The following is a 19,650-nucleotide window of genomic DNA, read 5'->3' as shown; positions in this document are numbered from 1 at the left end:
CGTTGACATATAATCATGCATTTGAAAAGTTGCCGTGATGTCTGTGTTAAATCTCCTCCACAAATCATTACTATCATCATTTGCATCAAACGATTGTCTAGACATTCAGCAGTAGCATCACACCAAGGGACTGTTCTACCAGAGATAGCCTTTTAATGGCTCGTTGTTTCCTGGAATAAAAAAACACTTTCATTTCTTTCATTCCCTGGCGTAAATTTCCAAAAAGCACTTAGAGCATCGCGGCTAATACAGTCTATCATTATCCTCATGTAATACATGCCTTCCTCCAGTGAAAGCAAACAGGTGGAAGATGGTTTTCGTAGAGCTGGAGCAGGTTGTAGTGAATGGCAAGACCAACTGTCTCGGTAACTTGAACTATTGAAAACAATTTGAGGTTTTAGGATTGCCTGTACGAGGGGAGAAGCACGGTAATCCCATCACACATTGTCAAGTAAAAACTACACAGCAAACAAGTATACATGCAAAGTTATCAATGAATAACTAGGACCGAATTTTAAAGACAACTCACAGAAATGTGATAAAGCCTGCTTGAGCTAGTCTTGACAGTTTAGAATCCTTTGTCCTCACAAGGACTTTATACAGGTAACTCCGCTTCCAAGAGCAAAACTAGAAAACTAAACTCTTTCTTCTTGCGAGTTAATGTAATTATAATAAATATTTTAAAAATAATATTTAAAATATAAATAATATCCACTACAAGCTCTGCTGAAATGTCTGCGATGTGTAATAACAATTTTCCTTGTATTATAACCGATGCTGAGCTTAAACAAGTCCACCGAATGAAGTATGGCAGCTAGAGAGACAACTCAGACCGAGACATCAAACACACCTCTAGAATTGAGACCTCCATCTTTCATCATACCTCTTTCATCATTAATTTAAACACAGACTTCCTTCCCGGAGAAAAAGCAAAATCATGAATACTCTCTAAGTGTAATTCTGTGAGAAGGAATTCACAAAGCAAGAGCTGGCATCATTTCAGTCTACTGCGATGAATGTTTTCTATCCCTGGTGCTGGACCCTTCCTGTTCCTGGCGTCAGGTCACGTGGCCACCTCTTTGAAATGCAAACGTTCGCTCGCGCCTCACGTTTATTTGGAGTTTACGAAGCGATTCACGAGCAAACTGAATCAGCTTCTTATCAACGCTGTTGCTATCGAGCGTGAGCACAATCCAAACACAACAAGGTGCTCACAACAAAAAGACAGAGAGAGGAAATGAGTCCTTCACCATGCTCAGCTGCTGGGATTAAAAGCTAATCCTAGTTAAACAGGAAATTAATTAAAGTCTTTGACAAATTAACAGAGCATGGCATCGTCATTGGCTGGTCACAAAATAATTTTTATATTTAAAATTTAGAGGGGAGGACAGAAATCATTCGTGGATTAGTATATCGTCTGCTGTTAAGGAATGTTGAAGCCAATGTCTGAACTTTGAACTGATGCTAATAATTTAGATAATTTGGAAATAATTGAGAAAACGGCGAAACAATTTGCTAATGTTTCGGGGAATAAAAGGTCTTCTTTCCATAATGTAAGTGAGAATTCATGTTTAAAACTTACATTTTGCAGATGATTCGGAGTTACTTACATGTTCAATAATAAGTATCTACAAATAAACACGGTTTGTGCTCCGGTTGAGCTTTAACTGTGGAGGGTTAGACCAAACTCTGAAAGCTGGCATCACCTCAGGCTGTTGACCAGCGTAGAGAATGAACGAGACACCTCACAGACCCTCGTGTTGCCTCCTGCTTTGCACTTCCTGCGGCGGTTAGCATTACTGATGGAGAGAAACACCAACAGTTACTGCAGCTTCTAACTTGATTTTCCCGGCAGAGAATGACACTATGGATGGCGATAATATGATTTGTGCGATCTACAACGACTGGCTCTCCGTCAACTGTCCATGCTGAGTTGCACTGTGATACTTTTCGAATTTAAAAAAAAAAAGTCAGATGTGGCTGATATGACTGTTGTTAACAAGGGTTCTATTTTATATAAAGAAAGTATTTTTTATATTAGTGAGTATACGACTGCATGCTGTGACCGGAGGTTGCCCGCAAGCACATCCCATAGAACGCCTTATCAGCATGATGTGTAAGTTTGAATCAGAATGGACGATAGAGTAAGTTTACGAATCATGTATCATACATGCGAGGAAAGTAATACAAGAAAACAAAAGTGTACTGTACCTTTGTATCATATAAGTGTTCATTGTTGAGGAGCAATTAATTATTCAAAAGCTTAAGAAAACAACAAATGCATAAAGCAGTATCCCATTGGCTAAAATCTGTCACCATCGTTTGTACAAAGCCTCAGTGACCGCAATCTTGTGAAAAGGTCACTAGGTCATCGGCGCGGAAAACTCTCCTCGAAAACGAAAATTTTTCATGCATTCGTTTGTGGAAAAAAAAAAAAAAACAAAACATGACGTGACAGCAACCGTCCTTGTCACTTATGCATATCTGATTCTCTAAAAATGTTTTCTCTGTTTTTTTCCTGATCCAGGTACAGATTTTTTCACTTTGTGCTCTTTCCATTAACGCTTCGTGGGATTAATCCAACATGGCATCTAAAACATTTATTTGTTACAATTTTTTTATACTCGAGGACTGCGTGCTGTAGCTACAAGAACAAGTAAGCAAAATGCAAAATTAGTCGGGCCAAATTAGATTAACAAGTTCAAATGGTTAGTTTGACCAACGTGTGATTGTATATTCGCAGACAACCACCCACACAGACAGACAAAGAACAGCAATAACTGTTACTTTCTTCCCCTTTCCTAGCGGTAATCTTCTGACTTATTTTTAATTTGTTTGTGTGTAAAGAAAGATGTATTTACGAAATCAAAAATTCATTATGGAAATACAAACGAGTAAAATAAATTAAATAAACTATGATGGCTTGTGGAATCAGCCGCTTACACTTATAACTAAGACAAATACATACGAAGATATGATCCGATATTATATTTTAATAAAACAACTAAAGTTTAAATATAGATTATGTACGTATCTCAAAAGCAGTCACAGTTATAAGCCAGAAGAAAGTAAGATTTGATTAATCAAATATTCAGGACAGCAGATTTCCTTGCATCTGTGGACTTAAAATGTTCTCATGTTTCACCAACTACGAACACAAGCAGAGAAAGTTGTGAACTTGCTACTCGTGGCCCTGTCAGAAATATCGATGGTTGTCGCCCACACGCGCACAACATCCGGGCACGCTAATGATGTCAGATTGTAAGGAGGCGGGTGCTGCTGCCTGTAGGGTGCTGCCGGTCTTCGGTTGAAGACTTGTTTCCGAGACTTGACATAGTTTATCTTCTACATTTACTACCCTACTGCATGTCCCACTATTATTACTAGATGTCCGTAATTACACCATTTCTCCTCTTTTTGTTTTGGTTAATTCAAGTGAGCAGGTTCCCCTTAGAAACGAAATCGCATCTTTTGTCATTTACCTCGCCACACTCGCCATGGTGACTGACAGGTAATTTGGCTTCTTGCAAGTTGCAGTGTGTGAGGCCATGTGGCAGCTGGTGAGTCTATTATATATAAAAGTACAGGCTTTTGATAAGTCAACACATCTACGCAGTGTTTCACTAAGATACTCGCTTCCCAATATAGAGACTATGTAGTTCATTAAATAATTACTAAATAACATTATTGAGTTTTTAGCAAGAAATACAGAAGGAATGGCTTACTCACAAGCTGCGTTTTCCGATTCTAGCAAAGAAGTAACAGTCCCAGGCAGCAGTACAGTATAACAGTACATCAAATGATGACAAAGAGGATGAGACACGGAACAGTGTTAATTCAAAAGAAGAAATTACAGATGTTCTAAAACTATTCAGTAAAACAAACTGCAAAATCTATAATAAATCTGTTATACAAACTTACATAAAAAGGGGATGCCAGATAACTACTAAGGCATTCTGCTAAACAAATGTCTGTAATAAAAGTCATAGTGCAGTCTTTGCATAAAAACTACAGATAAGATTAAAGATACTCCAAAAGGTTAGTGAAGAACAAGTTGGGTTTAGGAAAGACTACAGTACTATGGATGAAGCTTTGCTTTCAAAGCATTCATTCAGAAACAGCTACTTTACCATAAAAACACTAAATTTTGTTTTCAAAGACCTTTTCAAGCTCTCAATGGGATTCCACAAAATAAACTATGGAATGTTATAGAAAAAAATTAGAAAAATGTTCCTAGTGAGGGTATATACAGCCATCTCAAAGCTAAAGTGTGAGCTGGTTAGACTTGTCTGACTGTACTGATGGCACGCGACCTTAAACAAGGTCCATACATTATAAAGTTTCAACAATTACCTTGTATGGCTATAACACAGGCAGAAGCTTTTTGTTCTTTTTGTTGTTGTTTTTTTCTAGTCTAGAAAACAGGGCGGTCCGGTTAACACCAATACAGTTTGGCTTCTGGGGTCATCTCTCGCCTGGGGCACGCTGTTCTTTCTCTGCGTGTGTCATCTGTTTACAGGGCTGGCGGGGTGTAGCCTTAGCTGCTATTGTGAAACACCAATAGTGCCCCATCCCTATGTCTACAGAACACCCAACGACTGTCATCTTCTCTCTTGTAAAGGTGATTAGCCAGCCTCTACTTTCTGCTGGTATTTCCATGGAAAGCTACTACCTACCTAACCTCAATTACATCCTACCAAGTAGCGGTGAATCCAAATATTGTTTACCTACTTGGTTACTCCTACACCCTATCGATGATATGATCTATCCATATCCGTGTAGACGAACTACCCTTCCTCAAATACAATAACATCGACATGAAGCTTCATGTAGTTCTTCTGTCTAAGTTGATGTCGCCACACTCACACCCTGTAAGTAAATAACATGAGACTGTTGACCTGTAATGGTCTTAAATTTCTTCAGGCGGCATGAGTGATCATGTGAGCTCTACTGTGATCCAACCTGCAGTGGTTGCGTCCTACAGTTACGTGACTGTGACTTTCCTCAGCCTGTTTGGCTACAAATCGAAACAAATAACACTTTACCTTCTACACGTTAAATCAATGTTAAGACATAATGATAACTTAAATGATACTCTGTCTATATAAGAAATTTAATGAACTTGTGCTATAGCAAAAAGAACGAATCATTTTTGGTTTATCTCTCTTTTCAGTATTTTCTCTATCATTTCTGTGTCGTATACCTGACATTTAAAGTCAAATTATTGCTTTTTCCAACGAATATTGAATTGAATATTGAATGTCCTTTAATTTTGTAAATTTCATTTATAGAACATTACAAACAAAACTTACAATTTTATTTCTGATCCTTTGTAGATTCACTTGCAGTTAACACAGAATATACACAGAACAAACCCTTCCCTCTTCTCAAGCCTGGCACTTCGTACATAAAAAGAAAGCGTCTGCAGTTCGTATCTCTGATCATCAAAGTCAACTTCTTACTTTTTCTAAATTAATTTTCAATTGACATTGTTTTAAGCCACTTCACACACACGTATACATGAGATGGTCCGGTTTCCTAAAACAAACGTGAAGCAATCAGAGGTGGAAGCTGCTGGTGGAGATTGTAAGACACATTAGAGAGCTACACTCACTGAGGTAAGCACCTAGAGTTGTCAGCCCTTGCGTCATGGCCGCCCTTCACTGTGGCTGTTGACGGGGTAAATGGCAAGGCACGGACTGTGTGTTCTGTGGCTCTGTACACTGCGGCAGAAGCGTTCAGCTCGTGACTTCAGCTTTCTATTTTGTAACATCAGATTGGACAACATTGTTTCCCAAGTCACGGCGAGTGTCAATAGATGTGAACAAACAAGTGCAATTGTGCTCCGTGCTGTCAGCGTGTTTGCTGGCGAGGGGCAGCCAGTGCCAGACTAACAGCTGATGCACAGTGTCTACACTCGCCTGAAAGCTCTTCATCCTGAGTTATGGTTTGTAAACTCCGCCACCAGTGCACACACTGCAAGCTAGGTGTTTCATTTTATTATTTGTTTTTTATCCGTATTTCTTGGCAAGAACTGGGGGATAATCTCCTCAGATGCTCTTAAGTTTAATTCTGTCTAAGAGACCTCTGACAACGAGATGATGATGATGATGACGATATAAAAGACAGAAAACACAGCTTAATCTTATTTATTGTACTTTTCTTACAGAGCCTCTTTGCACTGACTTTTCCAACCAGCGACAGAAAAAAAATGTACACCTATTCTGAAAAGCGAATTCTGTTCTAAAATGCTCTTTTGCTTTCAAGATTTCTTTTAGTGCCGATTTGTGTCATTTTCCGTTTTTATAGTTATTTTTATAATTTATTGAACAGTAACAGCTAACAGGAGGGTTTATACCTTGTAGCCGGAACGTGTGTTAGAAGAGAACGATGAACAATCTTTCCTACTTTAAAACTGCTTTAAAACTTAAATTAAATCTTGTCTTCAAACTTTGTTTTCTCTCGTAGTGTGTGTGTAGGATATGCAGGCACAAATGCCGTGAGTTTTTATGTGTATGACATAAAGTGGCATTTCATAAAACCTGAAGTATTAGCATTATTTGAATTAAACAGCTGTTTCTGCAAAAGTCGAGAAGTCTCAGTGTCACAGACGTATGTACCGCGACATGAAAGTAAAAGGCAAATGTAAATAAATCATAGTTTTCTCCCCTGTGGCTGGAGATTTTTAAGACGAGAGAGAGAGGAGAAAAAAATAGATGGCGGATCGGGCAGGAGAGGACAGTTATAAAGTTAGAGAATAGGGTGGGCAGATAGCTGAAGTGAATAAGAATTGACTGTAGTTTTCGCCCAACTGTTATTTAACTGCTGTGCGCTGTTTTTATCATCCCTAACTTCTCAGAAACAACAGTGTGCTTTTTTCACAGGACTTTTATTTAACTATGGGTGAAGTCGCTGAGTGAATTCTGCTGGATAACAGATTTGTGTGTGCTGCTTCTAATTTTTGATGCCACGGAACCAAGGCGCCTATGAAGACCTGGCTGTATAAAAATCAGTTATTTTCTCTTTTCTTTCAAATCTCGCTATATATAGTATATCATTTATATATTTACCATATCTCAGGTGCTCACGTGCCGAGGTAACTTTGCTTGGAGCTATTTAGGAGTTGGTGATCCCTAGGGATTTTAGGTGTGTGTGTGTGTTTTCTTAACATTTCTCTTGTGTAAAAAAAAAGAACTGCATATTTGCGTGTGGACAAGCTAAAGGAAATTGATCGTGCTTTGTAGAAAGAATGCGAAAGTGACTCTGTAGATGTGTAGGACACCATCAGAGTTTTTAAACACTCAAACTCTTAACAGTCTTTATTATAAAGATAAGCCCCGTAACTTTTAGTATTGTCATTAAGTCAAGCATTATCGAATATATTTAAGAATCCTTAAAGGCCAAAGGGTCTAAAGTACATAAGAGAAAGATCTTTAGGCCTAGCTGCTGATCCCCAAAGTCTGCCACAGTGTAATCCCTAGGTAATTGCCCATCATCCAGGTTAGTAGTTGTTAGGGAGAGTAAAACAAAAAAGCTTTAAAATGATTTACATTTTGTAATGTGCAGAAATAAGTGTGACAGTTCACCACCTAACGAAAGACCCTCCTCCATTGTACACACACTCGCTACCTCTACACCTTGCACACACCTACACACGTGCGCGCAATCGAAAAGCAGAGGTAAGTAGTAAAGAGGCAAGCATGTCAGACATTTGATTGTAGTTGAGCTTCTAGCTAACTGTAGCCGAGTCATACATTAAAGTATTATCACAACATCAACAACTGTTAGCAGAGAGTTCACCTCGTGCCACCCCAGCCTTGACTCAAGTCCTCTCCGGTTAGCGAGCAGATGGTCGCCTCTACCATGCATTACATGGCCGGTGATATTGCATTAACATATCCTACCCATCTAAACTAATGCGACAAGCGACCAGTGATATTACATTAACATATAGTCAACATGAGACTGAGTGCAGGTCGGGGTGTAAGTCGCCTAAAAGCTCGTCCTGCAGTGGTTGCGGCGAGATGCGACATGTCTGCGGCAAGTGCAGGACGAGGCAGCCGCCGGCTATGCAAATCTTCATGCTGATGGAGAAAGTTTCCCAACATACTTTCCATCGATTTTCCGACAGAACGCAAACCGAGCAAGAAATAGAAGTTACTGGTGACAGAGGATAATTCCGACAGAATTCCACAGCTGAAGAAAAAGGTCAAAACCGGAAGAAATACTGGCTTCAGGTGGAAGAAGTAGCGAAAAAGAATGCGATCGAAGACAGGAAAATGACAGTGACAACAACAAACATAGTAATGATAACAAAGCGTGTGTCTTATACAACAAAAATATTTAAAACAACAGTGTGATAAGTACTAGGACTGTATTTACTATTTAGTATCCTGAAATGTTCGACACATATGAGCTGTGCCACCATGGGTATTTGACCACAAGATGCGGATAGGACATAAAAATGTAATTTAAAAAAGCGTGCACGCACGTACACACACACCACCACATCACCATCACCACCACCACCACACAAGGGAACTTCTGCATCTGAAAGCCGCATCGCAAATATGGAGCTAGAGGCATCTTTAAATTAAGACTTACAATAAAACTCTATGGCGTTCGAAGGATCAAGAGAAAAAATGGCTTCTTCATCAAAGTGTAATCACGAGACTAAAAAAATGCTGACACAATGAGGTGCCTTCACATGTTCCATCCACGTGAACACACACACACACACACACAACACACACAAACGTACGCACATATAAAGAGTAGACAACGCAGACTAGAGAGGTGAAAGGCACATTGTGTCCTCTTGGACAGAGAGGGGAATGTGGAAAGAACAGTCAGCCAAAAGTCACTGATGGCTTTCTGCTTGAAAACATTTCAAGAAAGAAGGAAAGACACACTCACCTTGCTATCGTTAAAGGTGATCTTGAGCTCATACTCGGGTAGTATGCTCCTGTCATTGTTGACATGTCTGAGTGCTAGATCCACCGCCGGCTTGACGCCTCGGCCCACGCTTCCATGAGTTCCAGTGAAGGGGAAGAGTCCCGCAATATAGAGCTCTCGCTTCCTGGCCTTAATTCCACTAGACTCGGTCAAGCCCAGCCACGCCGCCATCAGCAAGCAGCACAGCAGACCTCGAAAGTTTGAAGTCTTCCCTCCTCCTCCTCTTGCCATCATCGCCACAGCCATGGAGCCAGTGATAACTTCAACATGCCGATACGTCCCGTCCTTCTGGCTGTAGTCTGTGTATGTTCGAGAACTCTCTACAGCTCCGGGTTGAGAAGGCGGTCTAGACAACCTGATGACCATTCTCTGCACCACAGCGCCCAGACTGGACGTGAACCTATCCCGATTGTCGTAAGCTGTTTTGTGATAGAGTTGCTTTGCATGAGGGTTTGGGAGCGAAACAGCACTGGGGCAAGATGCTCTGTATTCACCACCATGCCAACGGAACACTTTTTAGTTTTGTTGCAGCCTGCGGTTAAAGTATAACAGGTTGATAGAAGGAGACAGCAAGCGATGCATTTTTCCAGTCTTGACATCCTCTAATGAGCTGGAGGCAAGATGCAGGCCTTTGCACGCCCAGGCGAAGCGGTACGATGGACGTCCTTCTGGCAGCACATGGCAGGTAACGGTGATAGTCGGCAAAACGAATCAACAACAAACCGTCGTGTGTTATATTAACACAGGTTGTGCTTGAATTTCGCTTCAAAGACCTGAAAGGAAGATGATCGATTCCTAAGTTAGAGTACTTTCCTGTCTTGTCTCTTGCGGCTGTTCTGTCACAGACAACCTTCCAAGCGGGTTACCTTTGAAGTCATCCTCTCATTGATTGCCTGTCAGCAAGACAGAAACATGGAACACAAAACGCGGTTGTGTGGGTGGTCTGTCCTTCGCTTTCGCCTGTTGAATATTACCCAAGGGGAGAAATAAATTTTAAGTGCAGAACCTGACAGTGTGTATTCTATAACATGTATAAAACAAGTCAGACACAAAAAACAGTTTTTCTTTACGGAAATGAAATTGAAGTATTGGAGAGGTTAGTTTTGTTTTCTAAATTTTGTTTTGTATTAAAATCTAATGTCTTTAAGTTTAATTCAGGTGTCGTTTATTAAAATGATGTGTTATCAATGTTTTCTTTTGATTACCGTGAAACTGTTTATTCCACTGTTTCTGTAACAAACTGTTAGCAACGCATTCAGTTCAGTGCGTTACAATGAAGTGATCAAGGTTTGATCGACATTCTCTTCACAAAAACTAGAAAAGAAAAATGAGAAGAAAAAAAGGCAGGCTGCTTTGCCACAAACTGGGCTTTGATGTGGCAGTTACGACCGCAGTTTAATAAACAGCAGTCAAGCCGCGGGCTGTTCCTATAATACACAGGAGTCGGGTTGCGGGCTGTCTGTATCGACAAACAGCCAAGGTGCTGGAAATGTGGGTCTTGTACTTAGTTCCTGCCCATTTCCCAGGCACCTCGCGCACTTCCAAGACGACTTCATAAAAAAATCTATCACTCTGGAATGCCTAGCAGACCAGCTTTGGCCATGATGAGGTCAACAGGTGGCGATTTTTGCTCACAGACGAGGGCTTCCGGGCATGCGCACACGTCGATGGCAGACGAGGAGTACAGGGAAGCAGGGTCGTGAGCAGCTGCCGGACACCAATGGGATGGGTTGGCCTAATGAGCCTGACAGGTGCCTATATGTTTTTCCGGCGACTGATTGAGTGCGGCCAGTCAAATATACTTAGCTTTGCGTCCACATAAGTCCTCTACTTAGGCCGGTGGTCTGCGAGGGAAGCTGGAACTTGGTTGGTGCACAGTCTTTGGATTACTGCCAGATCGACAATGGCACCGCGGCGGGTGACCAGCAATGGTGTAGCCAGCAATAAAAGACGGACATCCGTGGCTAGCGCACTCGTCACTGGGATCGTCGCGCACTCATCATCGATAGAACAGGTCACGTGACTAAGCTACAGTTTGCAATCTTAAGACGGTCTTTTTCAATAGTTGGTAGTTGTGAGACGGACACAAATCGCCAGCTAATCCTCGCTGACAGCTGTCTGTTGGCGTCCAGGACACGGGCTCCGCTGCAATGTCTAAACAAAAACTGCGGCGTGCCTCATCCTCTGGACCCACCAGGACGTGGCCAGATTCAACGCCCTTTTATCAAACTCTTCAAGATGGCGAGTGGCAAGTGTGTCTGCAGCTTGGGTCAGACGGAGTAGGAGCGGCGAGCCACTCAGCAGCCCGACACAATGTGCGGCGGGTCGTTGTTAGCCCGCAGCCGTGTCGCGTCTGGCCGGCCTTTTGTTCTGCTGAGCTTCTCCACGGTAACCTACACTTCCGTCCTCAGGAGGTCACGCCTGGACCTCCCGTCACGGGGCCTTATCCTCGTCTGCTCTTCATGGATAGAAATCTGTAACATTGCACCATCTCTCGCATTATCGTCAAATATCTTATCTTACACCATGTTGATGAATTTTACATGTTTGTTTTAATATTTTTGTGAGTTTTAACATCCAACCAGTTTTAGCATAGCTTACTCTGGATTTTGTCTTTTTCATCACTATGACATAAATGTGCTAAATGATTAAATACATTTCATATATAGTTATCATACAGGTTGGGAAAGGAGTCGTAAGTACAGCGCATGAACATCTCAATAGCTTCTTTCGCATTTCCGGAGGCATGGATTATTGTGATCGACATTATCTATGGAAGACCTGTGGCGTTCATCTGAGTACAATCAGCACAGCGCTCTCCTATAAGGTCTAGTGGGATGCAAATTTATGTCTGATGATTTAGGAAATCTCAGTGCAAAATGCTCTTTTCCCAGATGTCAGTGAAATCCCTCTTCCCTTCTTGAGATACGCACCACCAACCATCGCCTGCGCAGGTCAAGGTCAAGGTCCAGGTCATACACGCCAGGGTTGTTAATGAAGACCTCAAGGCCTCAGACAATGGAAGAACTGGGAACATATGTCTTCTGGATGTGTCTGTGTACAAAGTTTGACCTCGTATATGCGTGTTGATATTTGTAGATAAGTATTTCGAGTGCCGAAGTGAGGGTGGGTTAGAGGGGAGATACCCATAACTTGGTAAGCAGCATCTGACACCTTCCCCAGTTATTAAAAATACACCTCAATAGATCTTTAAGGAAGAAAAAAAAGAAAGCAAAAGCGTCAAGAACTTAGATATTATACACCTTTATTAGTTCCATTCAAGAAATCAGAAGACTGTAGTTCGCCCAGTAAGGACGGCCAAGGAAATAAGACAATAAAGGCACGACAGAGCCAGCTCTCTAACAGGTGGTCCACCTGACAACATCTCGCCCCAGTCTCAGCATATTCAAAATTTCTTTCCTTCCACGTCACCAGTTATTCTTTACAGGAAAACGAGAAACTAATTCTGTCTGCTACGGCTAATATTATTAAAATTAGAACATCTAAGACAGAATAACTACCTCCGCAGACATATCTAGCAACGGATATTACTTATCAATAATCAGAACACGATGTGTCATGTGTCGTGCAGGGCTTAAGAACTCTACTTGTTCTAAACGAATGTAAATGTGACCATCTAGAAAGGTTTCTAAAATCAGATTACTAAAGTTATTCTCTCCATCACTTTTGTGGCCATTGTCTTCAAGAAGACGCATGATTCGCAAACCGAGAGCGCTTTCTAGCAGCATCTGCAAGCTGAAGAACAGATAAAAGAACATTTCTGAAGTGAGAAACAATCCCGTTCATTGATTTCAGACTCAGAACGAATCCACGACCTGTCGAATGCTTCTTAACATTCTCTCTAGCGAATATTGCATGTGATGATGAATGGGCTAAATCCAGACCAAGCTGTTCTTAAACTGTTCATCGAAATGAAGGATGGGCAGGAGAATACTAAAAATACAATCCATAGTTGCTTAAAGGCAGAGATTCGCTTGTTTGTTTGCATGCCGGGTTACTTGTTTGCCTGCATAGTTTCTTAAGCCTGAAAAATGAATGAAAAATACTTAATAAACCTGGAGTATCAAATGCTTTACCCTTAACAGCTTGATAAAAATTATAAAAAAGTAAAGCAATGTTTTTAGGTAATGTGAAAATCCACACAAACAGTAACATTCTTCGTTTGTTGTGATTATAATGCGTATAATAACTAATAAATAAAGCAGTGCACAACCGTGCGGACAGTGTCCAGCTAGCCATTGGTCAAAGCCACATCACGTGCTCAAAAAGACTTGAGGACACCAGTTGGCCTCTGTCGCCATTCTTTGAGGCTGGGAATGGGAATGGATAACCACCAGCCCTTAAAACTCCTCGGCATTTCCTTTCGCGTGTTCTATGTAAACTTCTTTAATGTCGACAGCTAAGCTGAACTGCAGGGTCAGGTCAGGGTTATCCCCCCAATGCAGAGCTCTCTAGCGCCTCTGTTTTCACGGATGCGATTTCATCCAGCAAAAAGTAAGAGTTACACGTGCAGTCTCTTGGTTACTTGGTTACTCCACAGTGGAAGTGGTCCAGTCTCAGACACGACACACGTAGCCAGAGCTTTGCTTCAGGCTGTCCCTGCGTGATGTCTAGAGAGTGGAGGTGATTTATGTGCACGTGTGGTTTCCGTTTGTTCAATTTTAAAACTTCTGCATCAAACTCGCACGTAGGCGTCCAGACACATTAGATGGTGTCCGTGTGTTTCAGACGAGAGGAGATCTTGCACAAGTCTTCCAACTATCGTCTCACTTATTGAAATGCAGTAGGGAAGAGAATTGTGATTTGGAATCCTAAATACAATCAAAACTTTAAAATTGAAAAGTAGTTGAAAAAGAAATTAAAAGTACTAAAAATGTTTTACGGTCAAGCACGTATATGTAAAATGTATATTTGATTGTCCTCTTTGTATGATAGCACTGAAGGATTGTGGCAATATAATTTAGTTTTAAACGTAAATTAAATTTCATTTGCAAATGGTCACCATCGATAGGCCACAAGTAATGCAAAATCTAAGCTATGCTCTTTTTGAAGTCTTTTGTTTCATGTATATTTTTTCAATATCTTAACTTTAAGCTTTGAGCTTTATCCATTAATACACAGTAAATATATAGCTGCAAAAATAACTAATATCTAAAAATGTTAATTTGTGCTACTAACCCTGAACACACTAAAAATATTAGCAACATAGAAAGAAAACTTATTTCATAGTTGAAACTAAATCAAAATGAAATTTTTAATATTAAAATTCCTTGCATTTGAAAATGAATGCTACTGCTAATATGCGATATTTAGATACTTTAGTGGTCTATTTTAAAAAAAAACCACACCTGTCATGTTGCATAGTTGTACGAAATATACAGCCCGACCTTCCCTAATGAACTTTATCCGCTAATCTATATTAAAAATGTATCTCTGTGCCCAACATCATGCAGTGATTACAGGAGATAAACTGGAGGGAAAAGAGAAGCGATTCTATCGATATGAAGTTTTTAAAAAAGGCATGTCCTAAATTTAATTCCTTGCCTTCACGTGGCCTTTAAATTAGTTTAGCGGAAGTAGACATGTACATAAAGGAAGAGGCGACACATACCACACTGCAGTCCGTGTAGTGCCCGTCGTAGGGTTGCTGCCGACTCGCCCCGCGCACCGTTGACACCGGCGTGGGATGGAGCAAGTGGTGCTCACACTGTGTATCCTGCCAGCCTCTCGCCTCCTCACTGGAAGGCCAGGGAGCCCCTGCTCCAGCCAGCGACTGCTGAGACAGAGCCAGCGTCTCCACCGCCTCAGTGCTGCGATCGGCAACAGATGGCTGCCGCGCGGCTGAGTTGTACACCTTGGCTCGCGAGCAGACCTGAGGTGCTACACAGCCACAAAAACAAAACTCATCAGATCAGAAAGTGAATTCTTTTGGTACATATCTCTTGCAAGTGTGCAATGAATTTGATTTTATGGTGTTAAATGGCCTTACTTGTGGCAACTTTGGTCATGATTATATTTATGTTCTCTAAAACATGTTGTAGTGTTGTTGACTATTTTCTAGTGTCTGAACCAGATGTCTTATAAGTGAATGATACAAATTTTTATGTCAGCACATTCTACCTTTTCTTGCTGCATATCTCAGTCTCCAGATTCATTACAACTATTGTATCCTCCTGTTCGCAGATGGTATAGCATTATTTTCGGACACTTGCAATCTGACACGGCCAGTTGTCTTAACCTTGATATAAACTTATCTAAGTCTAATATTGTTGTATTTAGGAAAGATGGTCATCTGGCCTCTCTTGAAAAATGTTTTATAATGGCAACGAGATGAACACTGTTAATGCATACAAATACCTGGGATTATACTGTAAACCCGATGTGTGTTTACACAGGCACTTGAGGATTTGGCAATAATAAATCCCGCAAGGCAGTGATAGGGATATTAAAAGTATTTTATTGGCTTGACAATCGTCCTCCTTTCCTAATTCAACCTGTCCTTCTATCGTGGTTCTGAAATCTGGGACTTTATTCTGACACAAAATAATTTAAAGGGTTCATACCTTTGCTTTGAATCAGTGTTTAAGTGTGTCTTTGAAAACACCAAATGAAATGGTTTATGGAGAATGTAGGAGGTATCCTCTATTTATTAACTGTTATATAAAATCCCTACCTGGTGATGGTTTTGTACAAATAGGGTTTTAGCTTTGTATGGGATCAACAGAATGGAGAAAATGTTAATGATTTTTTAAAAGAATTTAAACACAGATTGGTAGATTGTTACAAGCAAGAATGGAGTGAGAGGCTAACTAGTAGTGATCTCATTTATCCTTATCGTTGTTTAAAGTAGTCTCTCCCAGTCTTCCTATTTGCAGAAACTATATCATATAGGGATGAGACTACGTGTTACTAACCTAAAGTGTCATAAATCAAGTAACAGACTCAAATATTAGTCAAAAGTGCCCATTCTGTGAAATTATTTCAGAAAGTGAATTATATTTTTCTTGTGTTGTTCACAATATACTAGATTAGGGGAAAATTTATCCCCTCGCTCGCTCTTTCCATCGTTACAGCAATTGTTCCCTATGTCTGCTAAAAAAATCGTTAAATAAAGACTTGACTTTGCTTATTGGTCATTTAGTCATCATCATTTAGTCATCATCATCATTTAGTCAACGCTGAAATTTGTAAGTTGTTTAGCTGTAAGCTTGCCATAAGGAATTTTAAATGAAAACACAGCCCAATGAAAGAGCATTGCCAGATCCTCAGACAAAATGAGCAGATGTTTACTCAACATTCGCTATAATTCAAGGCAATCCAAACTCTCTGGTTAGCAACCTGTAATTAATTTAAGCTTCGGCTTTGGCACTCAATTTATTATAAACATTTAAATTCACTGCTGTATATTTCTCACAACACCAGCAGCTGCAGTGTTGACAGAGACCCTCACCTGATGACTGTGGGTGTGCGGTAAAGTCACAATATCTGAATGTCCACATTGCTTGTAAGTGTTTATAATCCTCTTTAACAATTTAAGCGGATTAGAAAGCGAGGAATGTACTAAACACACAAAAAGACCTATTAGAAAGTTTTATGGTTTATGACAGAATATAGACTGTTTAGCCAATATAAAGGCTTTACAGGTAACTTGAAACTGATGTAACTTGAAAATAACTACAGGAAGAACAACTTTACTTATCAATTACACGATTCGCACTGACAACATTATGCTGGACCTGATTCCGGAGGGAATTAGAAAGCAAGCAAACAGAGGACTGGAAAACAGAGAAGTAAATAAACACGAGTATCAAACAAAATATACATCCCACCCTTTACAACTTTGTTTTTAAAACATCAGATGTGCTGTCTCGTAGATCGTCATGAACCTTGTTGACTGACGATATACTTTTCACTCTCACTAGGTAGAAAATGATTCTAACATTTGAAGCTGCGAAGGGCGACAATTGAGAGATTTATTTGAAATAAATGTCTTGAGTATAATGTCTGTATGTGAAGGTTGGTATAGTTTGAAATTGAACTGTAATCAAAGCTCTAATCCTAAACCAAACCAGACCTCGAAACTATCCTAATCACAAATGTTAACACATTAAAACACACAGACAGACACACAAGCCGTTGATAAGAGAAGCAAACGATGAATTGCCAAAAATAAAATTCAAAGAAAACCGACTCAGTCACTCTCGCACTGAAAAACGACTTATTTTTACGAAGCAGCTTTTAGACAACCAGTGGCAGTTGGCTATTTGATGTACTGCCTTTTCATCAGACTCCATAAAAGGACAAATTAAAGGACGGTGTGCTCATGCGTAGCAGCGGTCAGGCTCTGGGGACGATTTTTATGTTGACTTTTTTAGTGCGCGTGGCAGTGTGCATCTCATTTCCATTTTAAAGTCCCTCGTAGAGACTCCTCGCCACAGACCTTTGGCCACACACCATCCCTTCCACCCAGAGAACTAGTGCAGGGAAACTAGTGGTTCTGACAGCCTCACCAGTTGTAATTCCGTACTTTTTAGTCTGATGTCAATCTGACAGTGCGTTTCTTATATATATATATAAATGTATATCAACAGCAAGATTGCAATCATTCTCACATCTATGAATAGAGACAAGCTTTCAAAACGCAATTTCTTTCTTTCTGTTGACATAATTTTTCAAAAACGCCCTAGTTAACGATTAATGAAGTGGAAGTTCAAAAGAAGATATTTTTGGAGTCAGAACAGTCGAGTGTTGACCTTTTTTTCAAAGATTTCGTCAGTTAGCCCCCAGAAAGTAAGATCGAAGTCCAAAGCGAAAGCATAAGTAAAGACAGGAGTGGCATAGATGTTTATGGCTGGCTTTTCACTCGCAAGACTGACTGTCCGTGAAACAGGAAATCCAGAGAGGAAACAAGCGGAGGAACGGACGATCCCTGCTCTACTCACGCCCTCCACGGACGAGCAGCCTCCTCCACGGGAGGACCGAGCAAAATGGGTTAAATCTATCAAAGGCCGAGGAAAGGAGTGAATGGGTTAAATCTATCAAAGGCCGTGGAAGGAGTGAATTCAAAGAAATAACAACAGCAAGAGTGGAGATGCATCTCAACCTTCGCCCTATAAAGGGTCTTTGTGGAGCGTGATTGATTGGCCTGCGCTAAGAACGCTCGGCCCTCCACACAGTCCTTCTTGCTGCTGTTTTCTTACCACTAGACGAGCTAATCCATTTAAAAGATAACAAATGATCCGTGTCTGGAGCTGACAAAGTCGGATTCTGTACCTATACAAGATACGCCTTAGCAATTAGGGTAATTCAGCCTCAGTTTCAGGAACAAAGGGCGCCGCAGATGTATTTCCGGAGACAGACTGATGGGTGGAGTGATCGCAGAGGATGCCGTACGTGGGATCCACTTAACATAGTTGACATTTTGCAAGGAAATGTTGTGATGGTTCTTCAGGCACACAAAAAACAATAAGCATGTTTTACTTCTATATTAACAAAATACTTTTCTCACATTTTTTTTTTTCTTTCTGTCGCACAAAGTGAAAGAGAAAGAAAGAGAGAGCTATATATAGAAAGATGTAGCGCACACAGAGCTGCTAATTTTGATTACCAATCCAATCACAATATTTAGTTTATGTCTGATGAAAAAGACTTCCTAATTTCAGGATCTTACTGTATCGCCAAAGTTGTTTTATAATTTTGTCTAAACTCTCTACATTTCCTTCGTTTGTATGACCACAGCAATGTTCCTCATCTGCTTGTGGGGACAAAGTTGAACAAAAGATTTGTTAGTATTGAATAATTATCAGTCATTGCTGTCTCTAAACGGTCTCTGCTTCTACATTACTGTAAAAAAACTATTGTTGTTGTCGATGGTTATCTTTCGCGTTCGAAGAAGATGTGATTTAAAGGACACATTCATGTTGGTGGCTACTCAAGTGACACTGCAGTCAGTCCTAAGTGTGAACGAGCAGGATGTGACACCAATGGGGCACTAGAGCTCTGTTGCCATGGTAACTGCGGAACATACCCTGCGACGCTCTTTCCGTGCATCAAAAATTTAACAGGGTACAGACTTCATTGCTGTAAAGATGAATTTCATTTGGGTTTCTTTTTATTTACTGCTTGTGGGAATTTGGAGCCGCAGCACGCTGGATGGACATTAAGAGGCAAGAAGTTCGGGTACTTGGACTAACCTCGTCTTTCCTGCAGGACTGGCAGGGCTGTTCTCAAAAGCTGCACAGTTAACCTGGGTGTTGCCCATGGCTCCTTTAAACCAAATAGAAGAACAAGCGACCAGGGCTGAAGTAATAAATCTCTGTACACGAAGATAGTGATACATCTAATGTACACATATTGTACAAAAGTAGTAATGAATCTATACTCAAATAATGACAATGTATTTGTCATTTTAAACCTTCATTAGCTCTTATAGATATTTGTGTAGGCAACATTACCTATATAACTACTGCTAGTGTTTTAAAAAGCTAAAATTTTAGCGTGATGTTCGCAAACGCACATTATCTTTATGCTACTTCTTTCGATATGAATATAAACTCACGTTTGTTCTGAAAAGAGAATACATAAATGCAAATATAATCTATTTTTGTTTTGGCTGGCTGGATGGATGGCATGCTATATATTGTTCTATTCAGAGAACTGTCATGCATTTATCAT

At 40.4% G+C, this 19,650-nt stretch overlaps 1 protein-coding gene across 2 annotated transcripts in view; it reads right to left on the bottom strand.

Annotated features, from left to right (window-relative positions):
- The window catches only part of LOC112560138 (gamma-aminobutyric acid type B receptor subunit 2-like), a 112,298-nt gene extending 97,567 nt beyond the window's left edge, over positions 1 to 14,731 (bottom strand). For both annotated transcript variants that reach the window (XM_025231732.1, XM_025231733.1), the window contains exons 1-2: positions 14,588 to 14,731; positions 8,917 to 11,429 (exon numbers count right to left, since the gene is read on the bottom strand). In XM_025231732.1, coding sequence (XP_025087517.1) covers positions 8,917 to 9,321 — 405 coding nt within the window. In that variant the 5' untranslated portion in view covers positions 9,322 to 11,429; positions 14,588 to 14,731. The remainder of the gene's footprint in view (positions 1 to 8,916; positions 11,430 to 14,587) is intronic.
- Between the last annotated feature and the right edge of the window lie 4,919 nt (positions 14,732 to 19,650).

Source organism: Pomacea canaliculata, linkage group LG3 (assembly GCF_003073045.1).
Source record: "Pomacea canaliculata isolate SZHN2017 linkage group LG3, ASM307304v1, whole genome shotgun sequence".
NCBI lineage: Eukaryota > Metazoa > Mollusca > Gastropoda > Architaenioglossa > Ampullariidae > Pomacea > Pomacea canaliculata.
The sequence above is the reverse complement of the archived record's forward strand: the minus strand, read 5'-3'. Positions and strand labels throughout refer to the sequence as shown.